Source organism: Ictalurus furcatus, chromosome 23 (genome assembly GCF_023375685.1).
Source record: "Ictalurus furcatus strain D&B chromosome 23, Billie_1.0, whole genome shotgun sequence".
Classification (NCBI taxonomy): Eukaryota; Metazoa; Chordata; class Actinopteri; order Siluriformes; family Ictaluridae; genus Ictalurus; species Ictalurus furcatus.
The window spans coordinates 156,393-178,976 of record NC_071277.1 but is presented as its reverse complement, the minus strand read 5'-3'; the positions used below and the strand labels follow the sequence as shown (position 1 = coordinate 178,976).

At 39.5% G+C, this 22,584-nt stretch overlaps 1 protein-coding gene across 3 annotated transcripts in view; it reads right to left on the bottom strand.

The window, feature by feature from the left end:
• tmx3b (thioredoxin related transmembrane protein 3b) overlaps positions 1-22,584 on the bottom strand; it is a 35,956-nt gene that overhangs the window by 12,783 nt on the left and 589 nt on the right. The window contains exons 2-10 of one of the 3 annotated variants that reach the window (XM_053610997.1): positions 22,026-22,086; positions 21,020-21,059; positions 15,971-16,094; positions 11,346-11,391; positions 6,523-6,603; positions 6,019-6,118; positions 4,612-4,689; positions 3,186-3,255; positions 1,283-1,381 (exon numbers count right to left, since the gene is read on the bottom strand). In XM_053610997.1, the coding sequence (XP_053466972.1) occupies positions 1,283-1,381; positions 3,186-3,255; positions 4,612-4,689; positions 6,019-6,118; positions 6,523-6,603; positions 11,346-11,391; positions 15,971-16,094; positions 21,020-21,059; positions 22,026-22,086 (699 nt within the window). Of the gene's footprint in view, positions 1-1,282; positions 3,256-4,611; positions 4,690-6,018; positions 6,119-6,522; positions 6,604-11,345; positions 11,392-15,970; positions 16,095-21,019; positions 21,060-22,025; positions 22,087-22,584 lie in introns of those variants that run through there. The other 2 variants (XM_053610998.1, XM_053610999.1) reach the window with 2 other exon arrangements.

The window sequence follows — 22,584 nt, the reverse complement described above, 5'->3', positions numbered from 1 at the left end:
GGTGCAAGAGTTTCTGATTGCAAACCTGCTGGAGTACCCTGACCTGAAGAGGGCCATTTTCTAACAGATCAGCCACACCCCTGAACAACACCACCAGTGCTTCTGCTTGCTGATGTTCAGTGAGCGCAGCCATCCATTCTTCTTTGCCCAGCAGCTCTGGGACACCTGTAAAAGGTGACTGCTGGCACAGGAGAGTGGTGCCTTCACCCTCCGCCTTCTGGTCTCCACAATTTCCCTGTCCCTGCTCCTTGGATACGAGGCCTATTTTCCCTGAGACTAATTCCCAGTTCCACAAGGCTGTAATCAAACCTCAATCCGCCACCGCCTTGTTGAAGGTGAGGCATTAGATAGAGCATGCCGACTGAAGGTGAGGTGTGTGCATGGGGATGTGCAGGAATATCTACTAGTGCCGGTCATTATTCAATAATGGGAACAAAAACATTTAATAGAGAAGGCGGTTAGTCCTCGCCTCACCATCCACTGATTTTGAGGACAAATTGGCCAGCCGTACAGGCAGTGTTAAGAGAAATATTTGTGGATGGGTCCTGTAATAGTATAACAAGGAGTGGACTATGGGCAGCATTGGCTGGGGAGGTGCTGCTTGGGCCATCGATGTGCTCAAAAGAACTGGGATGGACTGCATTGGCCCTTCAGACTGTAGTGCATGAGGGAATCACTTTGTGTTTTAGTGGATTTAGTGGATTACACAACACAAAGAAACCCATGCTCTGCCAAGTACTTATTGCTGCTTTTTTCAGTTCTTTGTTCTTGGGGTGTTTGCTTTCAGATCTGCGTTCAAGCTGAAAGTCTGTACTTTGAGCTCATATTCATTATTTAATAATAAGGAGAGATTATTTGGTAGACAGATGAAATAACTGTCAATGTTCTTTCATCATTGACAAGGTTATTAGCAATCAAGGAAACTATCTGTGAAATGAGACAAAAAAGGTACCCTACAATTTATGGAGGCATAAAGAATTTTTTTTGAGTGAACAATGCTTGAGATGTGTTCCGCAGACACTCAAATATATTAGAGAAAGTACTGAACATATTTAGATATAGGGCCTTTAAATTACTAGATAAAATAAAGTGCTTTAATAACAGCACTTATTAACACCAAATAACAATATGGTTTCCTTCCAAACGTTAACCTGGTTGGTTTGACTTTTAAAATATAGACTACACTGATTATCTCAGCAGTCCTTCACACCAGTATATCATCAAATCCCTACACAAAATATAATGAAACCAATATGATGTGTGTTGTGATGCAGGGCATTACCAGTCTCTCCCAGCTCATAGAGTGTGAAGCCGTCAATCTGCAGGTAACTTTGGAAACGTTCCCTGTTCACCCATGATGCCAAGCTGCCATCTTCATACTCTATAAATCCCAACAAAAGCAGATTATAAACCAGCAAACAAATCTTAAATGAATGAATGCTCTACTAGTTTGACATGTCATGAACAATACAATTTCCATGTAAACCAAAGTGTTATAAATATCATGAATTTCTCACTTGTGCATTAGGGTCACACTGAAATTCCACTCTTATTGCCATTTCCCAACACGATTTTCTGACAAGGTTTCAGGTCTTATTTATCAAGCTGGTTACAAATGGATTTATTCATCAATAATTAATACAAGTACTTACACAAGAAATTCTGTATTAATGAAAATCCAGCAATTTCAGAGAAATGTTTGTGTCCTGCTCATGCGCCTGAGTGTGTTTAAATTTACCCATTTACTAAAGTAAACCTTGATTAATCATAAAAGGCAATGCACATTTATATAGAAATTACACTGTCAAGTTTAAATAGCTTGTGTATTTCCATTACACACATACAAATTATTATGAAACTTGTGAAAACCAGTTGTTTAAAATGAAAGGCATTAACTATAATTAAAGATGAAATCTACTTATTGAAGTATTGATTCTAAGTAACTAAGTATCGATATAAGCTCCATCATCCAAATGGAGACGTATCGGAAATTTGTCCTTTCCTTTAAGAGAGATCTTAAATTAAACACGACCTGCTCCACACCTTGAGAGTCTCTGAACCAATAATCATGTTTGTTATAGATTGTACAGAGGCACTGCAGTCCTACTAATATTATCTCTGTACTCCAGCGAATAGAAGAGATAAATGTGCACTTAGAAACACTCATGCATAAATAAATCTCTTTCTCTCAGGGAGTTATATTAGCAGTTTTTAGTTCATGTTTAATTTAATGTGTTTTTGGTCATTGTCTTGCTGCATGACGAAGTTCCTCCCAATGAGATTGAATGCATTTCTCTGTAAATTGGCAGACAGAATGTTTCTGTAGACTTCTGAATTCATTCTGCTGCTACCTTCATGAGTCACATTATCAATAAAGATTAGTGAGCAGTTCTAGAACCAGCCATGCAAGCCCAAGCCATGATATTACCTCCACCATGCTTTACTGAGGAGTTCAAATGTTTTGTATCATGAGCCTTCTCCACACTTTGACCTTTCAATCACTTTGGCAGAGGTTCCAAAACTTTTGGGGCTTTCGTTACTGCTGATGAGCGGCTTGCATCTTGTGTATGGCCTCTATATTTCTGCTCTCAAAGTCATCTTTGAAGGGTGGATTGTGATACTTTCACCCCTGCACTGTGGAGGTTGTTGGTCATGTCACTGACTGTTGTTTTGATCAATATTTCCCTCTTTTCTCAGCTTAAAAAATGGCTTGATTTTCTCCCATTGACAGCTCTCTGGTCTTCATGTTGGCCTATCCTTTTTAACAACAACTGCAGTCTTCACTAGTGAAACCAAGAGCTCAAGCCAAGGAGTAGACCTTCCGAGCTTCTAATTGTTTAAACAATCAATCTAACCTGACACCCATGGGCCACAAGAAACACCTGTCAGTCACATGTTCCAATATTTTTACTCACTTGAAAAATGGATGGGTTCAAACAAAAGGTGCCATGTTCTAAGTTGTTTACCACATCTAGATGTAAATATCAAGAAATGAAAGCTGAAATTCTGATTTACTGTCATATTCATATTTTTCTCTCAAACTCAAACGTCTTTTGTTTTTTTTTGTCTTTTCAGTGTATAGCAAAAACAAAAGAACTGGCCTTGTTGTTCCAACATTTCCAGAGGGGAGTGAATTTCATATTCCGTTTGCTTCACTTCCATTTTCCTGCAGACTAAACACTCACCATCATAAGTGAAATAGGTCCTGTCCTTGAACACAACCACTGAGGGCAGTTCAGACAATGTCACATACTGCTGTGGAAAAAGAGAATTTGGTTACCAAAAAAAAAAGAAAAAATCACATTTTATCAGATGAATAAATATCTTCAGGGAGTTCTCCACTTCAGTGTGTCAGCAATTTAGGAAATGCAGTTGGTTTCAAATGAGGAAATTTTTTCACAAAATTCCAAAGTCTCACACAGGCACAAATACTTTGTTGTAGTAAATTGCCTTCTATAAAGACATAGCACTAAGGGTGTAATGATATACAAAATTCTGTGATATTGTGGCGTATCAAAACATTGCCTGAATATGCTCTTAGTTTTTTTTAAATCATTTTCAATTGATTAAAACGTTCATCATTAATAAGTACAATAATTGAAACTTAATGATAGCATTTATTTGATCCATTCAGACCCTTAGCAACATATAACAAAACGTAGACTAGAATGTAAAAAAATGAAACAGCTAATCTGTTATTGGAGTGAGTAACAAGGGCATGTGACGAAGCATGAGGCTTTTCTTATTCTGATGTTAAATAGCTGTGCTGTCAGAGTCATGTAGCTCTCTGTTGTAGCTCTAAATGTTGTTGAATCCTGTGATCTCCACTATTAAATCACTGCAGTGATTTCTTTAACCAGGACTGAATCAGTGAGGAAAGGCTGAATGAGAAATGAGAGTTTACTGCACGTACGTACATATGCATGCAGTGTATTGGCTGTATGTTTCCAGAATTAGTGTTGTGTATGTATGGAATTAGTAGTCTGTTTGATACACTATCAAATCAAGAGTCCCTCATAAAACAAAACGATGTAATATCATTACAGCCCTACTAAGCGAAATGCGTTAAAAAGAAGATGGGCATTTGGAAAAAGCAAAAATCTGTTAAATCAAACATCAAGACAGTTCATGTATGTAAGTTAATTTGATTTATTTGCCAGACCCTTTTAGACTTTATGGTCTAATGCATGGTCTACGGTAACGAGTCTCACTATGCAATTATGAGCAGATACAAAACAATGTTATTGAGGCAAGGTTGGATTTGTTCTCAAAGAAGATAAATGCATAAAGGCAAGGCAATTCTCTACAGGAGAACTGTTCATTGTTTCATAAACAAAATGAATTAAATTAATGGCAATTTAATGATTCAGCAATAGTCTATTTATATGTATTACAAGGTATTTTTAAGATAGTACTAAATTAGCCTGTTTCAAATGTAAATTGGTTAATATTCATAACAAAGCAGCATCACAGAAACCATAACACTAATAGTGTAATAACATGTACAGTATATCCTGTCATGCAATTCTTAAGTTTTTGTGGAGTACCCTAAGTCAAAGCTTGTGAGGGGCACATTCTGACACAGCTCATGAACTCAGAGTCAGATCTCACCTCAGGTATGATGTCCTCAGAGGCAGAGAAAAAGTAGGTGTAAACAATAAGTTCAGAAGCCACATCTATGTACTTCTCCTGAAATCACAAAACAGGCCAAATAAACACACACTAAGACAATTTCTTTCATGGCCTTCTAGTCAGAGTGACTGTAACAGCAATAGGTTTTGTATTTGTTTTATGAATTCTGTTCCCCTCTTTTATAAAATTTTAAATACATCAAACTAACTTATTTTGTACTCAACAGAGAGCAAAGACTGCACACTATGCATACCATCTGCTCATCCATGTTCGACTTTTTGCTTATAATCTATTCTTTTTTTATTCAGATAGTTAATTTTGCTTTAATTAGTTCTCTTACAAGACCAATACAGATAAGTCAGATCGTTGTTTATTGTTATTAGTCAGATTGTTATTAGTCAGATTGTTATTTTAGCTATCTACCACAGTATATTGGAGTTGAAATTAAACAATACAGTAGTAATGCAGTAATGTAATGCAGCAGACAGCAGCAGTAAAGACCCATCTCCAGGCAAGAAATCAGCATCAGTAGACACCACAAAAAGAAAACATAGGTATCAGTATTTTTTCTCTGAATCATCTGGTGGTACCACATCAGTATCATTTTTTAGGCAATTTTTTGTCTGTGACCCGGAAATGGCCAATAAAAGGCCTTCACAAAAATAGGCCTCAGCTCCACTTCATTTATACGTGGTGTTGTTGACAACTTGCCAAACTGGAACAAAAATTCTATTGTAATGTACACTTACCAGCCAATTTATCCAAAACCCCAGTAAATCTCCTCATTCATGCAAATATTTAATCATCCACTAATAAGACAGCAGCTCACACAAAACAGCATGAGGAAAAAATGTCATCTCAGTGACTTTGACTGTGGCATAGTTGTTGGTGACAGACAGGGTGGTTTGAGCATTCCAGTCTCTCAAGTTTACACAGAATTGTGGGGGAAACAAAAAACACCCAGTGAGTAGCAGTTCTGCAGAAACACCTTGTTGATGAGAGAGGTCAGAGGAGAATATCCAGACTGACATGAGCTGACAAGAAGGCTACAGCAACTCAAATAACCACTCAATATTTGTGAGCAGAAAAGCATCTCAGAATGAATTTTATCCACTGGATGCTTTATCCAGTAACTTCCTCTTACTTAATTCTGATAAGACAGAGGTACTTGTATTAGGACCTCAAGGTTTCTTATTCATAACATCTTAGGGAGTTTTTCCTTGCCACCGTCGCCACCAGCTCGCTCAATTGGGATAAATTTGCACATTTAATATCTGTATCCCGTGTTTATATGTTTCTCTAAAGCTGCTTTGAGACAATGACTATTGTAAAAAGCGCTGTACAAATATAATATAATATAATTGAATTGAATAATCGAAGGCTTACCTTGAGTGGTGACTCTCCCCCTATGTACACGAATAGTACGTTGTGCCTCTTCAAGACATGCTCAAACATCTGTTTGCTTGGGAGTGACCGCACAGAGGGCCTTTGTACACAAACAAATAAGATGAATGTTTTTCACTTAAGCCCCATAAAAGGAAAGTGATCTAGACAAAGAAAATAACAGCTGGCTCCAGATGTCTACATACTGTTTCCAGAGAGTGCTAATTTGTGCACACATTGTGACTGTGAATCATCAAACACGTATAAAAATAATAATAATAAAAAAATTAAAAAATAATAAACTGGTCCACAGTGTTAGTGTTAATGTCACTGCAGCAAAGTCAGTGACAAAAATCCTACAGTCCTTCAATCATCCTAAAGCTAAAATATAGCTTGATAGCAATAAATAAATAAATAAATAGATAGATAGATGGATAGATAGATAGATAAATAAAAGAACATCAAGCATATAATGTGAGCCTCTTGATTAAGTACCAAACATCTCACCCAGCCACTCTGTTAGCAAATTCAATGATGTCATCTTTGGTCCTGGGTCCTTTATAATTATAAGCGAGTTCCCCCTTTAGTCTGAGTGAGTGAGAGAGACAAAGAGAGAGAGAGAGAGAGAGAATTTATTCCAGCTGATATAGCAATTCTGAGCAAAAATGACCTGTAGACACTTGAAATAACCTGATGAGTCCTATATATACAAACAGTCCGGCCTATTTAATTTAACAACAACATTCTTTCATTTTCTTCTTCTTCTATATATCAGAATTGATACCAAAAATCTAGTAGTCGGTACCGATACCACCAAAAGTACACGATACTCGATACCAAAGTCAATACCACAGTGTGGTATAAAAATAAAATTATTTTAAAAAATAAATTAAAAGCAGCGCCCCTTTTGCAGATTTTAAATCATTTTAAAAACAAAGTTAAAATAAAGTTTCATACTTATGATAATTAGCTAGTTTATGCTGTTATCTTATTATCACTGCAAGTTTTGTAAAGTCTAAATTAAGGCTGGGAGCAGGTATATAGTTTGTCCATGGGGAAAGTGGTGCTGACAATATTGCAGCAGCCCTGATGTTCAAGATTTGTTTCACTGCAACTGTTAACTTAATAATAATAATAATAATAATAATAATAATAATAATAATATATAACACGTCTCATGTATGCTGCTTGAAATTCCAGTAACCCCAATGTGAAACACCTTCCCGTGTTCTGCTTTTCTCCTAAATAAACTGATCACACAGCTCATGCAATGGCAGCAATAACTTACACGCCTATTTTCTGTTACTGCTTCAGTGCTATTACATGCCTTGTGGGACCCATCAAGGACCATTTGCTAAGGTTACAGCAATACACAAACTTCTCCTCAGGGAATTTAATGAGTCTGAAGGAATCTCTCAGGGACTCAACTATTAAAAATGAGTCTTGTCAACATTCCCATCAGTGCCCCAATTCACAAAGCAGCAACCACATCACCACCCACCAACTGGAACTGGAAAAAGCGACCAGTATGACATTGATTTGGAAATCTGAATAGTCATACATAGATGATAGGTGCACATACACATAATGATATACACCCATAATCAGCAGACAACACAAAAATGTGCTTTTTGTCAGACTGACTCCTTTTGAACCCTCTAATTAGCTTAGTGTACTACTGTATGCAACATAACATTTAAATTGCAAAATGTTCTTGCATACGTACTTTACACATGCTACTCCCAAGTTAACAATGATCCTGACACCTTCTGCTTGCCGGACCTTCCTTGATCCATCCTGATGCCCTACTTCTGTTTGGAGTTTTCATAAATTGAAAAAGTGCTACTAAGGATGGCCCCAAATGGACAGCCGAAAGATCACCATGAGATTACTGTGGATGGTACCAAACCATAAAGATGGCTGTGGATGTTCTTCCTTGGATAGCCTTAGGACTCCAACTGCTAAGAACAGTTTGCATCTCAAGTCTTCATCATTGAACAGTTAATAACTTCAGTTCGATACAATAGACTTTAAGTTAAAAATGTAATGAATTCAGAAATGACTTTGATGCTCACACTCATAAGCTCACAGGTTCCTGTTAACACAATTGCACTCATTGACTATATAGTATACAGTTATAGAAGGTCCAGGGTCACCCAGATGAGGATGGTTTTTTTCTCATGTTGTTTTCCTTGCCAGCGTCATCTCTGGCTTGTTCTTTAGGAATATTCATAAATTTAATTACACCTAAACTGACGCATTTAACAGAAAAAAGATAAAACTAAAAATTTTTTTTTTTAGAACAGCCACCTAATACTGAACTAATACTTACTTGAAGCACCCTTTGATTTTATTACAGCACTCTGTTTGGATAACAATCTATCAGATTGGCAACTTTTAACTTGGCAATATTTTCCCACTTTTTCTTGGAAAAACATTCTAGATTCATCAAATTGTAAGGGCATCTCCTGTGCACAGCCCGTTCAGGTCACCCCACAGATTATTAGTTGGAGTCATGTCTGGGCTCTGGCTAAGACATTCAAAAACATAAAAACATTTAACTTCTTTTGGTTAAGCCATTCCTTTGTTGATTTGGATATACACTTTGGGTCAGTGTCATGCTGAAAGGTGAAGTTCATTTTCAACTTCAGCTTGCTAGCAGAAACTGGTATTTGTAGCTATTCATTCCTCAACCTTGATAAATGCCCCAGTTCTGGCTAAAGAAAAGCAGCCCTAAAGCAAGATGCTGCTGCCACCACCATGCTTCATCATAGGTATGGTGTTCTTTTGGAATTATTATACCTTTTGGAATTGGTCTCATCAGACCATAAAAACCTTTTTCTACATACAGTCATGTGAAAAAATAAGTACACCCCATGAAAATGGTTGGCTTTTTGACACATTTGGACAAGAAAACATTTGATCATCTTTGAAACAGTGTCCATTAAGAAAGCTGATATACCTGAACAAAACCACAAGGAAAATTAGCTTTTTCAATCATTTATTCAACAGTAATATCAATAGATGGGATATTCTTCTGCGGAAAAAGTATGTACACCCTTGGCCTCAGAAGCTATTGCCCCCTTTAGCAGAAATAACTTCTTGTAGGTATTTTGCATAAATGTCTACCAGACTTGCTGGTATTTGTGACCACTCTTCTATGCAATATTCTTTCAGTTGCAAGATGTTTGAGGATTTCCTTGCATGTACCGCCCGGTTCAAATTCCGTCACAACATTTCAATGGGATTCAAATCCGGGCTTTGACTAGACCATTCCATAACCCTCCATTTCTTCTTTTTGGGCCATTGCTTGGTGGATTTGCTCGTGTGCTTAGGATCATTATCCTGTTGAAAAATCGTCAACTTCAACTTTTGAACAGATGGCCTCACATTGTCTTCAAGCACTCTTTGATATAATGCAGAATTCATAGTTGAATCAATAAATGCATGCTGTCCAGTCCCTGAGGCAGTGAAGCAACCCCAAACCATAACTTTATAACCACCCCAAACCTTAACCATAACCACCACCATGCTTCACAGTTGGTATGAGGTGCTTCTCCTGAAAAGCTGTCTTTGGTCTGCGCCAAACATGTCTGCTGTTACATGTCTCCAAACAACACTATCTTTGATTCATCTGTCCAGAGCACATTATTCCTGGTCTGTGCCTATATGCTCATTGGGAAACTGTAGTCTTGCAAAGGCTTTTTTTTGTGGTGATTTAGTTGAGTTTGGGTGTTTTTTTTGTGAGAAAGTGCTTCTGTCTAGCCATCCTACCCCATAGCCCATACATTTGAAGAATAGGAGAGATTGTTGTCACATGCAGAGAGTAATAAATACTTGTCAGATGTTCCTGCAGCTCCTTTAATGTTGCTGTCGGTCTATTGGCAGCCTCCCTGGTAAGTTTTTGTCTTGTCCTTTTGTAAATTTTGGAGGGATGTCACTGTGGTACCCCATTTTCTCTAATTGTTGATGATGGCCTTCATGGTGTTCCATGGTACATCTAATTTTTGGAAATTCTTTTATACCCCTCTCCTGATCGATAAGCGACAAGTGAGATACCGTACATACTTCAACAGTCAGATGAAACCAAGGAGATGTTAAGAACATCCTACAGAAACAGCTGGTCTTTATTTGAGGTTAATCAGAATTATTTCATTGATGGGAGCTCTATGATAATTACTTTTGAACATGAGATTGAATGTGATTGGTTCATTCTGGACACAACCACATCCATTCCTTTTTTCCCTAAAATGTTTCTGATTGTTTTTCACACATTGTAATTTCACATTGAGGATGGAAAGTTGTGACATCAATTATGTTGGATTTTTTTTTTTTACATCACAAAAACCTGTCATTTTAACAGGGGTGTGTAGACTTTCTATATCCACTGTATATTTCTGTAAAGCTGTTTGGTGAGACACAAAAAAACCCCCCCAACAATTACATATTCAAAAAATATTCACACATTTTAAAACATTAAGGGTGACTTGACTCCTATTATTTGTATTTGATATATCTATTTTATTTTAGAATTTGTTTCATTCTCTTTGTGCAAATTAACTCCATAGCTGTGTGTCACCTCTGGGATTAACTGCAACAACACCTTACTCCCCTGCTTGTAAAAGCCTTGGTCACATGGCCACTCTGAGCTCATGGGATGGCTCCATTCTGCAGTCTTAGTTTCATTAATACCACATTTACAAAAATCATACACACTAATCCTGGGGAAGGTAACAGAGAGAAGGCGACCACAGCCACTGGAGATCAATCAGATGCCACATAAGAAATTATTTCCCACAAATAAGCAGACTACTTAGCACAGGAACAGGAAGTGTCCCTTTGGGGATTTGAGAACAGAGAATGAGCCTACCTTCACAAGGACTTTTTGGCATCCATCAGAGAATGCAATGACATCAGTTTCTGGTTTGTTGAAGGTGTGTTTGTGGGCAGAGATAGATTATAGTTGAAATGTATGTATTTTATGCTATAATCTGCTAGAACTCTGACATTGTGCCAATATAAAACTCGCTGAGAGCTGCACTTATAGATGCTTAGCAGTGGACAGTGAGCAGTCCATCAATGCATCATTCTTATTAAGAGGAATGACAGCAAATACCTAAAAGTCCTTGTGAATGCAGCCTGACAGAGTACTTCCATTTACTCTTAAAATGCAATCTACAGTATATTTAAACTAAAACTAGGATTAATTTCTTTACATGAAAACATCAGTGCCACAGATGTATTTAATTATTTAATCAGTGTAGATGATCTGACCTACTACTACTGAAATGTCATGCAGCCACATTTAAAACCATACTATGAATACTCACAGTTTTATTGTGGGATATCCTCGTACTCCAAACTCAGAAGCCATGCCTGTAATATAACAAATGCAATAATAATTATAGACAGCTCAAGATTCCATCATTTAAGCATTCATCAAGTAAGTGTAACAGATAGTTTTAACAGGTAGTTTAACAGGAACAACATTCATGAAATGTATCAGTCAGGATTTAGACCTCATCATAGCACAGAGACAGCGTTAGTCAAAGTAGTAAATGACCTTCTACTGACCTCTGATCAGGGTTGAGTCTCATTGCTTGTGTTACTTGACCTTAGTGCAGCTTTTGATACTATAGGTCATACTATTCTCCTTGATAGATTAGAAAATGTTGGCATTAAGGGAACAGTCCTCTCCTGGCTCAGGTCTTATCTGACCAATCGGTACCAGTTCGTAGATGTAAATGGAGACTTCTCCACGCATACCGAGGTTAAATTTGGTGTTCCACAAGGTTCTGTTCTAGGCCCACTGCTTTTTACTTTATATATGCTACCTCTAGGTCAAATTATTCATAAACATGGAATTATCTTCCACTGTTATGCTGATGATACACAGCTGTATGTTTCAGCGAAGCCAGAGGACAGAGAGAAGCTTAGTAAAGTTGAGGAATGTGTAAAGGACATTAGACGTTGGATGACTATTAACTTCCTCTTACTTAATTCTGATAAGACAGAAGAACTTGTATTAGGACCACGTGTAGCTAGAAGTAATCTTTCTGATCTCACAGTAACTCTGGAGGGACTTTCTGTTTCATCATGTGCAGCAGTAAAAGACCTTGGAGTGATTATTGACTCCAGTCTATCATTTGATGCTCATGTAGATAATATTACTAGATAGTCTTCTTTCATCTCAGAAATATTTCTAAGATAAGAAATATATTGTCACTACATGATGCAGAAATATTAGTTCATGCTTTCGTCACCTCACAAACCAGAAGATACGACCACATCACCCCGATCTTATCCACATTGCATTGGCTCCCAGTGAAATCTCACATTGATTATAAAATACTATTACTAACCTATAAAGCACTAAATGATCTCGCGCCACAGGACCTGAGTGAAGTTTTGGTCTTTTATGATCCGTCACGCCTACTTAGATCAAAAGATGCAGGCTATCTGACGGTATCTCGAATAGTGAAGGCTACAGCAGGGGGAAGAGCTTTCTCTTATAGAGCCCCACAGTTATGGAACAGCCTTCAAATTAGTGTTCGGGACTCAGACACAGTCTCAGTGTTTAAGTCTAGGCTGAAAACGTATTTGTTTACTCAAGCTTACCATGAGTAGACTTTCTGTTATGCTAAGCACAGTCCTAACAGTCTTTTCTCTCCCTCTCTCCTTCTGCCGAGGCACGCATGATTTTACGGAGATACTAGAGATCCTGACCCTTTCTGCTCTCCGGACCTACCTGATCCATTTCGGATGCCCTACCTCTGGATGGATCTCTCATCTACTCCAATTCCAGATGGACACACTCACTGTGGTTGCTGGGACTACGGTTGCTTCTAAGGCCCTGGGACTGCAATTACCACATGCAGTTTTGCACTCAGGTCTCCTTTAGTGAACAGTGGACTAGTTCAACAAACAGACTTCATATTAAACCAAAATGAACATTCCTTTACTTTCACACTATCTGTTGTTACCCAGATGAGGATGGGTTCTCTTCTGAGTCTGGTTCCTCTCAAGGTTTCTTCCTCTTAACAGCTTAGGGAATTTTTTCCTTGCCACCATCACCACTGGCATTCACACATTTAAAATCTGTATCCTGTGTTTATATATTTCTGTAAAGCTGCTTTGAGACAATGTCTATTGTTAAAAGCGCTATACAAATCAAATTAAATTGAATTGCCACACCATGCTTCACAGTAGGTAAGTTGTTCTTTGGCAGCACTGCAGCCATTGCTGTGTGAGTGTGTGTGTGAATGGGTGAATGAGAAAGTAGCGCTTTTCCTTTAGAGATTCCACATTTTCTTTTTGGGAAAAGAATGGTCTTTTCATTAATGTGTTTGCAAACTTTTCTGAATTATCCTCGTCAGCCTGCCTCCGTCTCGCCTGTTCCGTTTCTTTCAAATTAGGCATTGTGTCTCCTTCCTATTCGCTGGTTTTCCCTCCTTACCTACAAAGTCTGCATGGGAAGAGGTGTTCAAGCTGAATCCTCATAAGGGTGGCATTATTTCACGGATATATGCAACGATCTGGTCACACGACGATTTTTACAATATCAAAACCATTAGTGCTTGGGAAGAGGAATTGGGCCTGGAGCTTGAGGATGATTACTGGGGCAGAGCGTTAGATAATATACGTACCACCACGTCCTGTGCTAGACTTAGTGCCATACAATTTAAAGTGGTCCACAGAGCTCACCTCTCTAGGAGTAAACTGTCTAAAATATATCCCAATGTTCCTGACATGTGTGAAAAATACCAACTTTCGCCCTGTAACCTGAGTCATATGTTTGCACTCTGTCCCTAACTGCAGAACTTTTGGAACTCTTTCTTCGAAACTATGTCCGATATTCTTAAAATCAAATTGGACGTCTGTCCTTTAATTGCCGTCTTTGGTGTTTCATCTCAGCATCAGCCTCTGAACCATAAACAAGCTAGTGTTGTGGGTTTTGCATCGTTACTTGCTCGGCGCAGAATATTGTTGTCTTGGACCTCTCCACAACCCCCCTCTATATCAGTCTGGCTTAAAGATTTAATCTTCTTTTTAAAACTTGAAAAAAATCAAGTATAACATCAGAGGCAGGGGTGAATCATTTTTGGGAAAATGGCAACAATTTATTACCTACTTCAACGATGTACACACCCTGGAGGTGGACTGAGGAGAGGTAGATGGTAAATACTAATCATCTTACTTTCTATCTTTTTTTTATTGTTTGTTTATTTTTTGGTTTGTTTTTGTTTTTTCTGTTTGTTTGTTTGTTGTTATTTTTTGTTTCCCCCTTTCTTTTGGTTTTGGCTGTGATTATTTTGTTGGGGCCTAGTATGGTGGGGTTGTTGGATGGGGTGTTATATGTAAAATGTGGTTTTCCAATAAAATTTTTTTTATCCATGACATAAAAAAGAGAAAGCAGTGCTTTGTAGAACTGCTAAGGTTAAAAAAAGCACTATGTATTTACCATTCTTTGGATAAGATGTATTCTTTCTGAGCCAGACATATCTTTTAGAACTAAGGCTAAAAATGTCTCATTAGACCACAAAACACTTTCCGAGATGGCTTGGGGAGACTGCTTGAATCTTGGAAGTCCTTTGTGTGAAACAGGACCTCTGTCTTTCCACCCTACCCCATCACCTAGACATGCGCAGAATACAAGAGGCTGTTATCACATGCAAGGATTGACCACTACCTGCCAGAAATTCCAGCAGCTTCTTTAATGTTGCTGTTGGCTGCTTAGTAAACTCCCTGTTTCACCTTGTCCTGCCATCAACTTTGGAGGGCAGTCCACTATATGTCCCTGTGGCGGCCCGTGTTCCATGGTACATCCAATACCTTTGACATTCTCCTATACCCCTCTCCTGATCAGTATGTGCAAACAATAAGATCCTGTAGATCAGGGGTGTCAAACTCATTTAAGTTCAGGGGCCACATACAGCCTAATTAGATGTCAAGTGGGCCGGGCCAGTAAAATCATAGCATAATTATCTATAAATAACAATTTCCCTTTGTTTTCGTGCAAAGAAGTACAAGTACATTAGGAAAATCTTCAAATTTAATTAAATATCCTTTTACAGAACATATCATGAACAACCTGAGATTTCTTAAGACACACATGTGCTATTTGCGTCTGATTATCATTTACATGTGTGCAGTACAACTGCTCACAGTGTTTGTACAAATGCAAAAAAGTTTAAGTCGCAGGTGTTTGGAACTGAAAAATATAGTATTGCACTTTAAAATGTATGGCATTGCATGAACAATAGGATTCCACCAAACCAAACTCTTTTTTAGTGAAGCTGTTGATTACATTAAATTGCACATTTTTTTTAACTATTACTACAGCAAAGATTAATTTTCAGAAGGGCAATCAGTGTCTGAGGCAGCATTTTAAAGGAGTTAGTCATGTTTTTGCTCCGGAAACTTGGCATCTTTTGGTCCTTTGTCAAAATAGGAGAAAAGTGGATTCAGAGTATTTACAATTTACAGAGTATCCACTTTTCCCCTTTTTGACAAAGACATTTTCGCTAATTTTGATACATTTTGGCTGTGGGGGCGAGTAGAAAATAGATTAGACTACACCGTATTAAACAGCAGAAGGCACGTTGCTACATGACTAAAACAGTGCGCCCCTAGCGGATAATTTGGGAATAGCATTTTATTAAAAATTTCTAGTTCGTGTCTTTTTATGCATTTTTTTTTTTCACTTTCAAAATTCATCCTGCGGCCGGTGTTGGTAACCAGCAGATGAACTGATTTTTGGAATTGATCCAAACAGGGTCAAGCTCACAGCCATGTTAAATGTCTGAAAGGATTAGACTCATTGGCAGCAGAGATATCTTGATTGTCACTGTTAGCATTGAACTTTATTTGTTTATAAGGAATCTGACAGAAACAGAAACTGAGGTTCAATAAAAATTTACAAAATAAAGGGAACAGAATTATAACCCAAATGTACCAGAGTATGCAGTGGCATCCATCTTTCCCACTCGGACTGGTGATCCAGAGTTCTTTAGCTCAGCTCCTACCTCATGCCAGACTGGTTCCAGCTTCTTACAATATCCACACCAGGGAGCATAAAACTGCAACACAACATGCAGAACTGATTATCACAATACAAAATGCTTAAGTCAAACTGCAAGACATGTACAAAACACTGGTTAGATTTGAAATAGAGGTTGGAATAGTAACATTCATTCATGAAATACCAACATAGTGGATAAGTGCCGGAACATTGCCAGCGATATATTCCCTAAAGTATGACCATTTCTATCCTGCAGGGGAGGTTGACAGTGGAAGGGATTGGTAATCCAACTCAGGTCTTTCTTTTGAACACCAACCCATAAGTAGCATTGAATGATGAGTGACAAGTCCACCTCATCACACCCCAGTATAAATCCCAGAAACTCACAAACAGTGAGTTGGGCATTAAATTCCAACTCTTCAACTCTAAATCTGATCCCACATCACCACAGGAGCACTGTCTTGGTGCTGCTGGACCACATCACTAGATCAAGGTGGAGACTAATGTTGGTGATCTCACTAGAGAACTGGGGCTTCTTGCCATGATCGACTCTCATTCTCCAGTGCTGGATGAAAGGAACAACCCTAATTGAACTCTTGGTGTAGTGCTTGTGTTGCCCCAACTTCTCTGACGAACATGCTGACACCCTGGTGGAGGATAGGGATGTCACGAGAACCGATACTTCGGTACCAAGTCGGTACCAACATTCTTAAAACGTGACGGTACTTGTTTTTCTGCAGCAGTGTAGGTAATGAAGGTACCGAGGTTGCATTTCTTCCGGAACTGAAGGGGGCAGCAAATACGTGCAAGTGTTTTAGTCGGTCCACAAGTGGTGAAGAAGAACGCCTACAAGCACACGGGGAAAACTACAGAAGATGGCGAGAAGTTTAGCTCTGCCCCGACTCGTTGAGAGGAAAGCTGGTAAGAGTCAAATATGGAAATACTTCGCATTCGATGCGGATGACAACAAACATAATTGATGCTCTGAAGCCGGTGTGCAGCCGATGCTATCGTTCATTTCAAACAAAGCGAGGAAACACCTGGAATTTGGTGAAGCACCTGAAAGACCGTCCTATATTGTGTTTGTTTGACGCAGCGGGTATTGTGGCCGTGAAACCAGCTAATGTTATGGTCCATGTAATGTTTGCAATAGCCAGTTATTTGTCAACGATGCTAATGCACTGCAATGTTATAAACTACCTCCGAATGGGCCACCATGCATCGCCATTCAGCCCGCGTCCTGTCAGCTAAATGTAGCCTAATGTCACTCATAATTATTCACATGTTCATGCTTTTAATAAATCTTTTTGACCTGCCACCATATCAGTGAATTTAAACTAATGCTTGCATTCAGAGTATAAGGTGTGTGTGTGTGTGTGTGTGTGTGTGTGTGTGCGCGCGCGATTAGGAGCGCACCTTAGCATTTGTAGCCTCCACTGTTTTATTAGTCATTGTCAGACAGCATTTGATAACTAAAATATCTCCCTCTTTCTCTCTCTCTTTTTGCCAGTATCAGAGTTTTTAATTTTATTTATTTTATTTTATTTTAATACCACACCATATCGTACACACACGTACGAATATCGCGTACTTCTGGTGGTATCGGTACCAACTACTAGATTTTTGGTATCGTGACATCCCTAGTGGAGGATGACCTCTACTCATCACCTGTATATGCCCCTCCAGCACCTTGGCAAATATGCTCAGGACTTTTTTTTGTTGCTACCTGTAGCACGCTTGGGAGAGCACAATCTTGCAGCCTAACAAGAGGTGCTGGAAACATTTGGACTGCTGCACAGGGGGCAGCATTCTTCCTCGCCAAACCACTGGTGCAGGTTCAGCGGGAGAGAGTGTTGTATGTTGCCATGATAATAAAACTAAGCCTTGGCTGTGGGATTTTCCACAGGCCTGCTATGCTGATGTTTCTGCCAACAACGCTTTCCCACGTTGTCCAGCCACCTGTCATCCCTGTGCTACAGCCTTGATCTTATAGCACTTGTCCTCAATCCTCATCACCTCAGACACCACCAGTTCCTCTTTCCTGCTAGCCTTGGACCAGACCCATGGCGTTTCTCCCCACCCAAGACCTGTCCTTCCTGTCTGGACTCAACTGATGATCTCTTTGTGCTGCAGGTTGCTAATTGCCAGATCGACTTCAGCATGAGCTTTCCATTTGCAGCCTGTGGGCCTAGACATTTTTGTACTCCTCACTGCCTGGTCAATAGACTACTTCAGCTCAAACACTAGCCTATTTTTTTTTTCCTGCTTGTAGCTCATGCTGATGGATTGCATCAGAAGCTGTAAGATGTTATTGCCAAAGAGACCAGTTTCAGATGAAAGAGCTGGCTTTCCCATCCATCTTGCTTACACACCTCTCTCTGCGGCTACTCTGTTCAGCGAGTTGCAGAGAGGAGCAGCACATTCATTCACTTCTAACTTTCACTCTGAGTGATCATTTTACATAAAGCCAAAATAAACGCACAGCCATTGGTCTTTAACTTATGTGTATGGTTATTTTGGCAGAGGGCGTCACGGTTATAAATCAGGATTTTAGTAGTACAGAACAGCAGCTTGGAAATGGCTGGGAAGTGACTGTTGGTTAACATGTAGTCTTTATTTCATACCTGTTCTGTTGTCTGACAACAGAAACAAGAGACCAATATGATGTGATGTCATGTGCTAATTAACATACTCATTATGTCATCATCTAGCGATGTTTGCAAGTTTCCATTGAAAATGGGTGGCAACAGTGCTCCTGTCACTCACCTTGAAGTTATAGTGAAGACAAAGTAATGCCTGCGAAATGGAAATTTAGTCCAGCATGGCTGAAAGGCATGATATATAAATTGGTTGTGTTTTACTATTATTATTATTATTATTATTAATATTATTATTACTACCTTTTGATCTTTTGTTTAAAAAAAAACAATAATAATAAATCACAAAAATACTCTCATGGATATCAAACAATTGCAAACAAAAACACAGGTTTATCCAAAAAAAAAAATTTGTTAAATATGTGTGCAACAATTACTGGCACCTTTTAGTCAATACTTTGTGCTACCTCCCTTTGCCAAGATAACAGCTGTGAGTCTTCTCCTATAATGCCTGATGAGGTTGGAGAATACATGGTGAGGGATCTGAGACCGTTCCTCCATACAGAATCTCTCCAGATCCTTCACATTTCGAGGTCCACGCTGGTGGACTCTCCTCTTCAGTTCACCCCACAGGTTTTCTATGGGGTTCAAGTCAAGGGACTGGGATAGCCATGGCAGGATCTTGATTTTGTGGTCAGTAAACCATTTTTGTGTTGATTCGCCACTCCGATTGGATGCATTGCTATTCCAGGTGGCTTGCATGAGGGTCCACATCAGCTTCAGCATTACAAGGCAATTCTTGTAGAGATTTTAGAGTATCCCATTGGGGCCTGGAGCTGAGGATCTGTCCTTTCTTACGACTTCTGACGTCGCTGACTTTAGGGGGTGGGTGTGTGTGTGAAGGGTGTTCAACTGGGATACGGTGGGGCTGGACGAGGCACATACCCTGCTGAACCTTATGGCTTGTTCCTTGCTGGGTCTCTATACTGCCTCCTGATGTATTCTTCCAGCTCCTCCTTGGTCATTTCCAGCTACCCACTCTGTGCCTACTCCATCACTTGCCTGTTCATGTAGAAGTTTGCTCTTCCTTCTCCTTCCTCTCCCTGCACTTTCAGATGAGTTCAGCCCTCCGCAGGCTGGCTAGCCTCTGCTTGATATCCTCCCACAGCACTTTGAGACCTTCTTTCTCGCCTGGTGTTGCCTTCTTCCAGTTCCTTGTTCCAATGCCATCAGCATTACACCAGTTGCTTGATCTCTCTCACCTCCCTTTTTGTCTTGGCGCAGTGGTTTTCTTTGTGGTAATTATGCCAAACCTGACTTTACACACTTGATAGACAATTTCTCCAAAAAGGTTGAGCCTAGCCTCATCACCCATCCCAGCAGTGTTCTCTCCAGTGTTCCACTAAGGTCCGCATCCAGTCTTTGCTATGCTACTGCCTCACTGGCCTTTGGCCACTTGATCTTGTCCCTCCTAGCTGGTGCCTTCTCTTCTGTCCTTCTAGGCTGTGGTCTTTTGGGACAGGTGGGTACGTCTCCATGGTGCTCACAAGACAGGTCACTCTCCTCTAAAGGGTCCTCCTCCTCACCTACCAGCCTTTAGCAATGATGCTTCCATCGGCACTGTGATTTTTGACCTGGTTTTTGGTCCCTCTTGTCTGATCAGACGTTGCAGTGCAAGGTTGCTGTTGGCCTTTCCCGCCACATCTCACTCTTCCCTGGTGGATTCGTAGTCCCCTGAATGCAGTCACCTTTTTCCACCCACACCACATATCCTCAGACTCCACTCATTATCCGTTTTCAGTCCTGTCGTTTCCGTGTGTTACCAGAAATAATATTAATCGCACAGGTAGATGTTGACCTGCTATAGCACTGTGCTACATACAAATGATAAATGTCCCCAACCGAGGGAGAAAACTCACCAAAATTATTGGAATGACTGACAATGTATAGTGGCATTACAGAGTAAATGCTATTGCAATTATCAATATGTTATGTTTGATACTGTTGATGTGTTATTTACTGTATTTTCATGCTGTATTGTGGTTGTGGTTTACCAATAAAGCAAAAAAAGTAAACCCGACATGCTAATGATTTTTCCCTGACATATTAAAGAAGCAATCCACAATTGATCTGGGTACCATCGCTGGTAACCATTTACTGTTACTTGCTGCTTGGAAACAGACTGAAAAAGCACAATAAATGACTGGATAAATCCAGGGTTTGAACGTCGCACATTCGTGACACCCCTTAACACTAACAAGCCTACACAAGTGACTTTTCTTTCATCCAAATCCCCAGAATACAACTCCTCATTCTACCGAGAAGCATTCCCAACTCTGGACTGAAGCATAATGTGTAACTGTGTAGGTGTAAAAGAAACACTCACATCCACCAGCCAGACATCGTCCATTCTGTTGTCTTTGAATCTACAGAAGGTATATAAATGTAAGCACTCTGCACACATTAAAATAAAAATAAGACTTAAGACATTTCATATACAGATACTGTGCACACAGGAATGACACAGACAGGGCTTTAACTCTCATCTTTACTCGATCAGCATGGTTAGACATCTTAACAGCAAATAAGCATGTGGCTAAATACTGAGCTGGGCAAAATATTCATACTTAAAACATAATTTGGATGTGACCATTCTGTAGTTTAGATGGAAGGAAATAGAAACATCACAGCTAAAACTGAAGATGATTTGCACAATGATGGAAATGTAATTACAACAAATGATCACACTGCTAAAAAAAAAATCACCTTTGTCTGTTTAGCTACTTGCCAAAACACAAGCCGAGCTGGTCAAACTGGTAGACCATATCTGCTGGCTACCAAGTGTTGGTAGAAAGCAAACAGTTCCTGAATGACTGCTGCTAATGCTACAGCATACACAAGTTATTTTTAAGAAAATAACACAATAGTAATAACATGAACATGTTATTTCATCAGACATGTCTTGGTCAACTATTCAAGTAATAATGGAAAGTTTACCAGCTGGCAAAAATGGTCTACAGGTTTTTCAGCAGTATTGTATTACAACAGGTGAGTATACGGTGTGTCGGAGTGAGAGCGATGACTGGAATTAGTAGGGTGCTCCTAATTTGACCATTTTAGTATTATTTATAATTGCTTGGATCAGGCTACCATTATCAGCAAACATCAAGCTAAAAATCACACGTAAACAAGTTAAAGGAGCTTATGCATTAGTTTATAAAAATACAGCACCGCTCATCAGATTCTCAGTGCATACACTTCCTGCTACCTGTCAATGAAACCTCCCTGTAAACCCAGAACTTCGGTTATCCGTGAAATAAAATGTAACTTTAAAGCAATCCGCTTTAATATCAGCATTTTTAGCATCAGAAGTTAAACAAATGGTCACTTACGTGTCATCGAGGTCCTTCACAAATGCAAAAACAGCGGAACTTAAAAGAACCGTTGTGATCACTGGAGGAAAAAACATGTGGTTAAAATCAATGAACCAAAGAAATGCATCCACAGCAGCCCTGTCCTACTGCCTCTAATACATCCACAGCAGCCCTGTCCTACTGCCTCTAACACATCCACAGCAGCCCTGTCCTACTGCCTCTAATACATCCACAGCAGCCCTGTCCTACTGCCTCTAACACATCCACAGCAGCCCTGTCCTACTGCCTCTAATACATCCACAGCAGCCCTGTCCTACTGCCTCTAACACATCCACAGCAGCCCTGTCCTACTGCCTCTAACACATCCACAGCAGCCCTGTCCTACTGCCTCTAATACATCCACAGCAGCCCTGATCTACTGCCTCTAACACATCCACAGCAGCCCTGTCCTACTGCCTCTAACACATCCACAGCAGCCCTGTCGTACTGCCTCTAATACATCCACAGCAGCCCTGTCCTACTGCCTCTAACACATCCACAGCAGCTCTGTCCTACTGCCTCTAATACATCCACAGCA